Consider the following 10,537-nt stretch of genomic DNA (forward strand, 5'->3'; position numbering starts at 1 on the left):
TCCCTGAAATACCTTCCACTTCTTGTATTTAGTTACGAAACAAAATGAGTCAGTCCCATTCTGTGGAGTAAATTTCTTTATACTTCACAATGGATTAGCCACATCATTACTGCCACATGGGCTATTATGAAAAAGTTTCCCCTCTCCATGGGTTTTGTTTTATTAGGTTTTCAATTCTACTATTCTTGTTTTGGGTCCAAAAATCAATTAATGGAAACATGGTTCTGGCAATATAAGATGTTAATTTTCTTAACACCTTATCCCAGCACACATCAGGAGCTGTACCCAGAGCCTCATACATTCTTGATCTTCTCTTAGTTAGCACTGATATTTAGAAGTTTAATTTATACTAAGGTATGTTAATAATTCTTCATACAGTACTCAGTATACTATTTACAAAGCTGTTTCTCATGCATAGTGAAGACTCTGGACATAAGGGTGTATATTAGTGGAGAGATGCTTTTTTTGTCAACCTGTTCCAGAACAGCATCTGGGAAGTTCTTCTGAATGAGGATCCATCCAATGATCCATGGGAAGAATGTTGAATTAGGAGCTCTTCCATTCAAATGACAGAAAATCAAACCAATGACTTAAGCAAAAATATAATGTATTTTCTTATGTAACTGAAAAGTCCATGGTTATACTTGAGGCATGATGTCATCAAAACCCAGTTTTTCTCCAATTCTTGGCTCTGCTTTCTTCTCTGTGGGGCATGTTTCCATATATAGTCTCCATTCCTCAGGGTTAGGTGGCTGCCAACAACTTTAAACTTATGTCCTCACTGCTACAAGTCCTAAGTAAAGAGTGACTCTTATCCAGTTGCTAAAAGACAAGTATAGGATTAATTCTGACTGGTTTTATTTGGTTTCTATCCCTTTCTTTAATCCTACCCTTTGGCCATGAGATGTAGTATTCTTGACCAGCCTTGGGTTACATGCCTACCCCTGAAGCCATGGCTTGATTGCACATGGGCTAAAAAAGAGGGAAAAAACGGTTTCCTAAAGCACAATCAGAGTGTTAGGAAGACATGAAGCAATTGTCTACTTCAGTTGGTAATTAAGCCATTGAGATGGTCAGTCTAAGAAGAATGTGGACAAACAAGAAACTCACTTTGATGTGGGAGAGAATGAAGGTACTTGAGCAGATGAATCACTTTCAATGTTCTTGGTACTACAAAAATGCATCTGACCCTACCCCTAGAGAACATGCTGCAAGTCTGTGGGTGTGGAAACAAGTTCAGTGTAAAAGGGGAGGAGTAAATGTATCTTAAAGAAAGCTGCTTCTACCTAATTGTAATACCAGGACACTGTAAAAAGACAAGAGGTCATTTTGTGACCTAATTAGGTAAAGGCCTCTCCCATTTCAACATGGGTATAAGAGCAAGGAGGTCAACAAAAGTAGAGATGGAAACTGTGATGAAAGTAGAGCAAAATGACAAGACCATTTTCCAGACTCACAGTAAGGTGAACTGGTATCACCAGTAAGAGCCACAGCAGCAGCTATTGCAATAAAACATAGTAAATACAATGTATAGTTCTGGATCTAAATATACCTTGACTCCACTTCTGCACTTCCTAGCTATGTAACCTTGGGGACATTTCCTCTTCTGTTAAATGTGCATGATGATATTGTGTCTCCTTCTTTGGACTGCATGAAGATTCATAAGAACTTATATGTAATGGGTTTACAAACCAAACCCACTGCCATCAAGTTGATTCTGACTCATATCAACCCTATGGGACAGAGTAAAACTGCCCCATAGAGTTTCCAAAGCTATAAATCTTTATAGAAGCACTTTTTTTTTTTTTTTTTTTTTTTATGGAAGCCTCATCTTTCTTCTGTGGAGCAGCTGATGGGTTTTTGGCTCTCAAGGACTTATGTTTCCTTCAGCTTCAACTTAAACTTATGTATGAGCAATTGTTCCACAGTCAGCTCTTGGCCTTGTTCTGACAGATGATATTGAACTTCTCCATCACCTCTTTCCACAGGTGTAGTCAATTTGCTTCTTGTGTATTCCATCTGGTGAGGTCCATTTGTATAGCCACCATTTATGTGGTTGAAAAAAGGGATTTACAGTAAATAAGTCCTTGGTCCTGCAAAATTCTATCATATTATCTCTGGTGTCATTTCTATTACCAAGGCTATATTTTCCAGCTACCAATCCTTCTTCTTTGTTTCCAACTTTCACATTCCAATTACCAGTAATTATCAATGCATTTTGATTTCATGTTTGATCAATTTTAAACTATAGAAGTTCGTAGAAATCTTCCATTTCTTCATCTTTGCCTTTAGTTATTGGTACATAAATTTGAGTAATAGTTGTATTAACTGGTTTTTTATGTATGGGTATGAATATTGTCCTGTCACTGACAGCATTGTATTTCAGGATAGATCTTGAAATGTTCTTTTTGATGATGAATGCAAAACCATTCCATTTCAATTTGTCATGCCTGACATAGTAGAGTATGTGATTGTCCAATTCAAAGCAAGTAATACTACTCTGTTTCAGTTCAATAATGCATAGAATATAAATTTTTATGTGTTCCATTTCTTTTTTGACAACTTCCAATTTTCCTAGATTCATAGCAACATTACAATTATTAATGAATGTTTGCAGCTGTTTCTTCTCCTCATTTTGAGTCCTATTACATCAGCAAATGAAGGTCCCAAAAGCTTTACTCCATCCAAATCATTAAGGTCAACTCTATTTTGAGGAGGCAGCTCTTCTACAGTCATATTTTGAGTGGCTTCCTACCTGAGGGGCTCATCTTCCAGCACTATATGAGACAATATTCTGCTGAAATTTAAGTTTTCACTGTCCAGATTTTTCAGAAGTAGACCACTACTTGTTTATTAGTTTTTTGTATTGTGGTGGCTTGTGTGTTGCTGTGAGCTGGAAACCATGCCACACATATTGCAATTTTCAGAAGGTTCACCCATGGTGGGCAGGTTTCAGTGGTTCTTCCTGACTAAGATAGAGTAGGAAGAAGGCTATGGCTGTCTATTTCTGAAAAAATTGGCCAGTGAAAACCTTATGAATAGCAGCTAAATGTGGTAGTGAGAAATTAACAATCCCTTATCAGTTATGAAAATAAACTTGAGTACGGGTTAAGTATGAGTGAAAGTACCTACCATCCCAGGTGCTGTACTGGCACTGTTACTGGCAAATTTCAGCCACTGAGACATTTGCTAATTAGAAGGTAATGGTTTCCAGCTTTCCATTGCTTCCTTGACCCACGCATACCACATAAATGAATGTTGGAAAAGAATAAAAGCAGAAATCCCTGTCTGGAACAATATTTAGAAACCTCAGGGAAGAACCAAGATAAAAAAAAAAAAAATAGGCTTGATGCTGGTCCAAGAATCTCCCCTTGGAAATATGTAACCATAGGCCTAAAGGTTGCTCCACTGCTCTTTAACTACTCCCAGAGTGCTGGGTAAGTGATGGCCAGAAGTTAAGTGGTGAAGAGAACCAGATTGAATCTTGCTTTCTCACTCTCAGTAGTCTTGCCCTGACTCCACCCCATAAGCTTTTTCAGATTTTAGGGAAAAAAGGAGTTGGAGGAGAGGTAGAAGCCAAGAACAGAGCATTATAGGGGAAGACAGGAAAATACTCTGAATCAGTAGGTCTCAAAATTGGCTACATATTGTAGCCACCTGAGGAACTTTAAAAACACTCCTGCCCCCAAAGATTTTGATTTTAATAGTATGGGGTGTGGCTTGGGCATCAAGATTTTAAAAAGCTCCATAGAGGATGCAGGCAAGATGCAAACTATTGTTTTAAGTTGTTTGCATCTAACTCAGAAGAGAAAAACCAAAAAAACCCCACACTCACTGCCATCCAGTTGATTCCAATTCATAGTGACCCCCATTGGTTTTCCAAGACTATAAATCTTTATGGACGCAGACTGCCTCATCTTTCTGCAGAGTGACTGACTGGTGGGTTTGAACCATGCTTTAACTACTACACCATCAGGACCCCTTCAGAAGAGAAAAACTCACTGCTGTTGAGTTGGATCCAACTCATAGTGTCACCTCCTTTTAATTGCTAATCATGTCTTAACTGGAAAGATTCCATAATGGTATTATTTCTTTACCCTGGCTTAATATTAGACTCATCTGAGGAGCTTTTAACAAATGCAATGTCAGGGCCCTACTCTAGTTGAATTAACTCAGAATTCTACCATGTCACATTGTGACATTAGACCTTCTCTAATGAATCCCAGGAGCTCTGGTGGTGTAGTGCCTAAGGCATTTCACTGCTAACCAGAAGGCTGGCAGTTCAAACCCACTAGGCATTCCTTGGAAGGAAGGTTGGGCAATCTACTTCTGTAGTGATACTACCTCAGAAACCCAAGGAGGATCTGACTCCATGGCAGTGAGTTTGGTTTTTTCAGAATGAATCCCAGCCTCATCACCAATTGTGCAAACCAGTACAGGGAGACTAAGATGACACACTTCTGATGCCAAATTGTGTGGAGGATAACAAATCCTACTCCACGTGCCAGCTATGTCCTGTGAAAATCTCAGCTTCCCTCCCCTATTCAGTTAAGATCCCAGGTGCCCATGCATCACTTTTCTCTCTCTCTCATCCCCAGTCACTCAGGGTTTGGTTAGTGGATACTGGCTGCAAGCTTGGGAGTCCACAAGACTCCCTGTCCTTCAGACCGGCTGGTTTCCTCTACCACCTCAGGGTACTAGCTGCAAACCCTTTGGGTCTAATAATTCACAAGATTCACAGAGAATATACCATACCTGTGATAACAGCTTTAATATAACAAAAAGTGATGCAAAGAATGAATCACATAGGGTGAGGTCCGGGAGAGGCTATAATTTGGACCCTCTATGTTCCAAATGTATACACCATCCTCTCCTATGCATGGTCACCAACTGGGAAGCTCCACCTTCCAAGGTCTTTTTGGGCTCAGCACATGGCCATGATAGATTACATCATGTCTCCTGAGGCTTAGTCAACATTGGGCCCCAGGTGATCCCTTTTGGGCTGGGAAGCCCCTACTCATTAGCCTCAGCTATGGTCCAACTCTCTGGAAACAACACAAGTTGTTGTTGTTGTTGTTATGTGCCATCGAGTCAGACTCGACTCATAGTGACCCCTCCTTTGGTTTCTGAGGCAGTATCACTATGGAAGTAGATTGCCCCATCTTCCTTCCGAACCAAAGGCCAAATGATGATTTTGCATCTTGCATACCTTCTTAAGGTGGAGCCTGGGAATCTTATTTTTAACAAACCACACAGACCATTTTGATGAAGGTGTTTTTTAAGACCTCTCTTAGCCATTGTTCTGACTCCTTTCTTGTCTTGACCAAGATATACTGTTTTCAGCATAAATACAACACTCCCATCTGGTCTTTGATGATTCTCATTTAAGGGACAGGAGGGGAAACAGTACTACTCTCCTGGGTTGGGGGCATTTGGAAATTTCCAGACGTGTTTTCTCATGATCACTTTGAGTGGAGATGCAACAGATACTTAGTGAGTGAAGATCAGAGATTTCAGTCAGTCCTGCAGTGAAGAATAGACCTGACCAATATATCAACAGTGCCCCCCACCAAGCCCACCCAGTGAAAGACATTGAAAGGTAGGTTTGGACTGTGTGTGATCTGAAATGCCAAGGTTAGCCATGATGTGCAGCAAGATGGGTAGCCATGAGATGTGAAGAAAGACCTGGAAACTCAAGAAACAAAGACATATTGTAAAGCTTCTCTCCCAGCATGACTCTCCATTTCTTTCTTCACCTTGACTCTCTAGGAAGCAACCTTCATACCCCAGTCTTTGTTAAAACCCAACTCATAGTGACCCCTGTCTTTCTTCCACAGAGCAGCTGGTTGGTTTGAACTGCTGACCTTCCAATTAGCAGTCAAGTGCCTTATCCACTATGCCATCAGAGTGCCCCTGTTAGGGCTTCAGAAATGGATGCAGTAGTGCTAAATTCAGTTTTGGTAAAGTCCTTCCATTGGCTTCTAAACTGTCATTGCTGACTAGGTGACTTAGGTGCAAGTCCCTTTATCAAGCAGGTTCCTGGGTGGCACAAACAGTTTGCCCTCAGTTCAAATGGAAAGGTTAGCAGTTTGAATACATCCAGCAGTGCTGCAGAAGAAAAGCCTGGAGATCTACTTCTGTAAGATTGTTGTTGGTGTTGAGTGCTTTTGAGCCAATTTTGGCTCAAAGCAAAGCCATGTGACAGAGTAGAACTGCCCCATAAGGTCTTCTATGCTATGATTTTTACAGAAAGAGAATACCAGACCTTTATCTCACAGAACCACTGGGTGGTTCAAACTGCCAACATTTCAGTTGTTGTGTTATTGTGTGCTGTCAAGTTGGACCCGACTCAGTGACCCCTCCTTGGGTTTCCGAGGCAGTATGAGTCGGGTTTGACTCAACGGCACATAACAACAACAACAACAACATCACTACAGAAGCAGATTGCCCAACCTTCCTTCCAAGGAGTGCCTGGTGGATTTGAACCACCAGCCTTCTGGTTAGCAGTCAAGTGCCTTAGGCACTATGCTACCAGAGCTCCTGCCTAATTGTAAGCAACATTAATTAAAAACTTACTCATTTTCTTACATCAAGGTTTCTATTAACATTTTGGGCCAGGCAGCTCTTTGTTTTGGGGCTGTCCTGTGCACTGCAGGATGTTTAGCAATATCTCTGGTCTCTATCTACTAGGTGTTAATAGCATCCCCCACTACACACACAGAGATTGTGATAACCATAAAAGTCTCCAGACATTGACAAATATCCCCTGAGTGAAAAATCACTCCTCATTGAAAATCACTGCCCTAGATGTTGGGGATGGGATAAATAAGATCCATTTCCTGCTTTTGAGGATCTTATAGTCCAGTGGTGAGGATAGACAGATCCATTGAACTGTTAGCTATGACACTGTATGGAAGTGCAGTGATAGAGCTATGCATGGGGTATTTGGGGAGCAGAAAGGGCAATCAGGGAAGAGGCTCAAATGGAGTCTCCTGTGCTGAACCTTTGAAGATAACTAGGTGTCAGTCAAATGAAATAGAAGAGGGACTGGGGCAAAGGTGGCAGCCAAAGCAAAGTCACAAGGTGAGTATGAGTGAAGGACCTCTTGCTTGCTGGCATGCCAGAGGGCGGGCAGCCATGACACTGAATAGACAGGCAGGACTTTGTAAAATTATCTCTTCTAGGGAACTGAGAGCCAGGGAGAAATCTGAGGCCAAGGAGAAATGTGGTCAGATTTTCATTGTAAATAGATTAGCAGTTGTGAAAGAGTAGATATGCAATAAACAAGCTGGGGAGGTGTTGGAATATGTAGTCCAAGCAAAAGACAATGAAGGCTGTCAAAGAGCAAGGCTGAGTCTCTGAAAAAATTGGAGTAAAGAGAATTATTGAAGGATATTACAACTGCAGTTGGGCAGCAATCTGTAAAATTAAAAATTTCTCCAAAGTACAGAAAATGATAAGGGCTTTTGTATAGAAAGTGTTTAGGGAAACAGTAACCATTAATCACACATTAGTAACTATAAGTCATACTTTAGTTAATCTATAGACATCCTGTCTGGGAACTAGCCTAACAAGCACTTTGTTAAAATGATTTTACTCATATTTCAAGGATAGGGACAGCTTGTGAAAAAATATTCTTTCTGAAAGGAGCTGCAGTTCTACCTTCCCTCCTCCTCATCCTCTCTGAGTCAGTGCAGATTAACCCATCATTATGACCATGACTCTAATGCCTCTTATTTTCAGATTTGTTGTTGTTGTTGTTATGTGCCGTCGAGTCGGCCCCGACTCATAGCGACCCCTCCTTGGGTTTCCGAGGCAGTATCACTACGGAAGTAGGATTGCCCAACCTTCCTTCCGAGGAGTGGCTGGTGGGTTGGTATAATACTAAATGGATCTCAGTCTGCACCTTGAGTAGAAGTCTCTCTTAAACACACACCTAGATGTGGGGGCTTTTCTGCAATCTACCCTATTGATCAATAATTTCTATAGAAATTCACTGATCATTTTTATAAGAGTGTCTTCTTCTGCATAGATTTATTTTTCTTATGTTATTTAGATGGCTGCCTATTTTGGAGATAAGCTTTTAAGACCTAAGTCACTATCCATAAACAGTAGCTGGGCACCATCTGTTTCATCTTTTCCATGCCATACTTTGGATTTCTACTTCTGTGATGTTTTCAAGAAAGGGCATGTAAGATCAGGGTTGAATTAGTAGGAATTCTTGGTATAGAGGGCTGCTAACCCATAAGAACTGAATTATTTTCTAAGGAGTAGTAAATATTTTTTTTAAAGTACATGATCTTTTCCATAGCAAGCAGTGTTACATGGTGAGTACAAATATTTGGCATATGTTTCATAAAACTTTTGACTAGACTTATAAAAATTAATATTAAAACCAAAAGAATTAATCCAATTTGTAATATTCAGTGTAAGAACCCATACTATTGGGCAACCAGTTTAAAACATCCAAAAAGAAAATAAGGCATAAAGAATATTTAATGAATCCTGTAGCCTTTTGGTGCATCTTTTAATATCTTGTCAAGAAGATTAGGGTTAGATTAAAACATGTTACTTTTCTTAAGTGAAAGTAAGTAAATATTGGCTCTTGGGTGGACAGTTATACTAAAAAATGTGTTACAAAGATCAATACAGTAAAATGTGTAGTATCCTAAGGGATATTAGAGAGTAATAGATAAGGAGTCAGTACTATTGGAAATCTGGGGACCATAATGCCATTGACAAAATCCCCAGACATAAGAAGCAGTTTTTCTTTTTTTTTTGGTGGTAGAACACTTTTATTCTTGACTGTCTCCCCCCCCCCCCAAGGAAGCAAGAATACAGAAACTAAGTCATCCCCTGTGAAGGGAAAAACCAACAGTCAGACAAGCTCTGCAGCTACTGACAATTTTATAATGTTTGGGCTTTGATTATGTTGTGATAGCTAGGTAATTATCCTCATACAAGAGCCACTGACTCAGAATTATTCTGACTTCTATCATATATCTTCCTTTCCCAACTAAAAGAGAGGGAAAGGTGAGTTCATTCCCTTTGTGGCTTTGGTCCAGATACTGAAACACACTTAGTTCAACATGCTGATACTTACAACAGCAGCCCTGTGAGCTGAGAGGACACCCATTTTGCTGAGAGGCTGTGTATTGCCAAAGTGGTGGGATGGTAGGAGATACAAGCTGCGTAGTTTCCTCCAGCTGACCGCTCAAGCTGGACAGCTGAAACCCACAACCTGGGCAGGCCTAGCAGAGGGCTGGTGGTGGCTCAGAGAGGACCTGGACAGGGCAGTTGCCTGCCCTCCCTCTCTGCCAGCCTTCCTGGAACACCCTCTACCAACAACACACTGTTTGGCAACTTGTGTTAAGTGAGGATCATTTTCCATCAGCACAGAGCCTGACACTTAGAGGTGAAGAAAAGTTAAAAGCAAGTTAAAGCAAGAGAGAGTGAGAGATTCTCAATAATGTATTTGCCAGTCCCTTTTGGGGTTAATATGTGGCAGGGACTGTAGTACCAGTGAAAATGGATTGACCAGTGGCAACCAAATTAAATAACAAAGCAGCCACACCTTACCCAATAGGTCACTGGCTTTGATTTACAGTTTCTTACCAGGTGGTCTCCAAGGAGGTTTTAAATATCATTTGTCTTTCACTTTAGATTTGAAGCTGGTTTTTGGAAGTTCCCTATGTTTGTTTGTTTTTAACTGAGTCTGGGTGTCTGTGGTTTGGTGAGGACAGGTGGCTCTCATGGTGCTTTAGGTGCATGCCTAGGGGTCACTCACTTGCTGCAGCACTTTGCCGGGTAACTTCTCTGAGTGGGCAATCCATTCTTTCATTAAGTCTAAGACTATGGGGATAAGACTAACTATGCCTCTGTAGTGGTTCCTGGCCTCATCACAGCTGAGGTGGTTCACCACTTTGTGAGGATATTTGGCTCTGAGGCTACTTAAGTCATTGCTTTGGCTAACAAGGGTTTTGCATTTCTCTAGGAGTCTGTCAGTGACTGGGGTGCCAGAGTGTAGGGCTTCAAAGCGTTGGCAGAGTTTGTTCAGCTCCATACAGATGTCCAGGAACATGAGCAGAATGCGCCAGTCCATGGTGTTGCAGTGGTGTTCCATGTAGCTCTGCACCTGTCCTATGCTGGGGATGGGCTGGATCTTGTCGTGGGCGTTTTCTCTGCAGTGCTCCAGAGCACCGATAAATGTGAATTGCTGCTGCTGGAAAAGCTTGTAGGTCAGCTAGATCTTTTGAAGGGATTCTTTCACCTCATTCATTGTCTTCCTTGGAGGTCACTGATGGAGGGCAGGAATCTCTTTCTTCCCCATGTCCCTTTTCTGGAATCCAGTGCAGGAGTGGGCCTGGGCCGCTCTGCCCCCGGGGCCCCAGCGCTCTTTAACTTTGCTTGTCCTGGCACAGAGCGCCCTGAAGCTGAGTGACTCCATGGGTGTCTGGTGCCCTGGGGGGCAAGAAGCAGTTTTTCTTGAAAGAGAAAATAACAGAATTTTAGACAGCTCATGAAAAACATCAGTTAT

At 41.3% G+C, this 10,537-nt stretch overlaps 1 protein-coding gene across 1 annotated transcript; it reads right to left on the reverse strand.

Annotated features, from left to right (window-relative positions):
• Positions 1–9,772: 9,772 nt before the first annotated feature.
• On the reverse strand, positions 9,773–10,279 carry LOC103200562 (sperm acrosome-associated protein 9-like). Its single transcript, XM_042781547.1, is given in 1 exon segment — positions 9,773–10,279. A coding segment is annotated over 1 exon segment (507 nt).
• Positions 10,280–10,537: the final 258 nt, after the last annotated feature.

This window comes from Orycteropus afer, unplaced genomic scaffold (assembly GCF_000298275.1).
Source record: "Orycteropus afer afer isolate SDZICR_OR568_19922 unplaced genomic scaffold, OryAfe1.0 scaffold00131, whole genome shotgun sequence".
Taxonomy (NCBI): Eukaryota; Metazoa; Chordata; class Mammalia; order Tubulidentata; family Orycteropodidae; genus Orycteropus; species Orycteropus afer.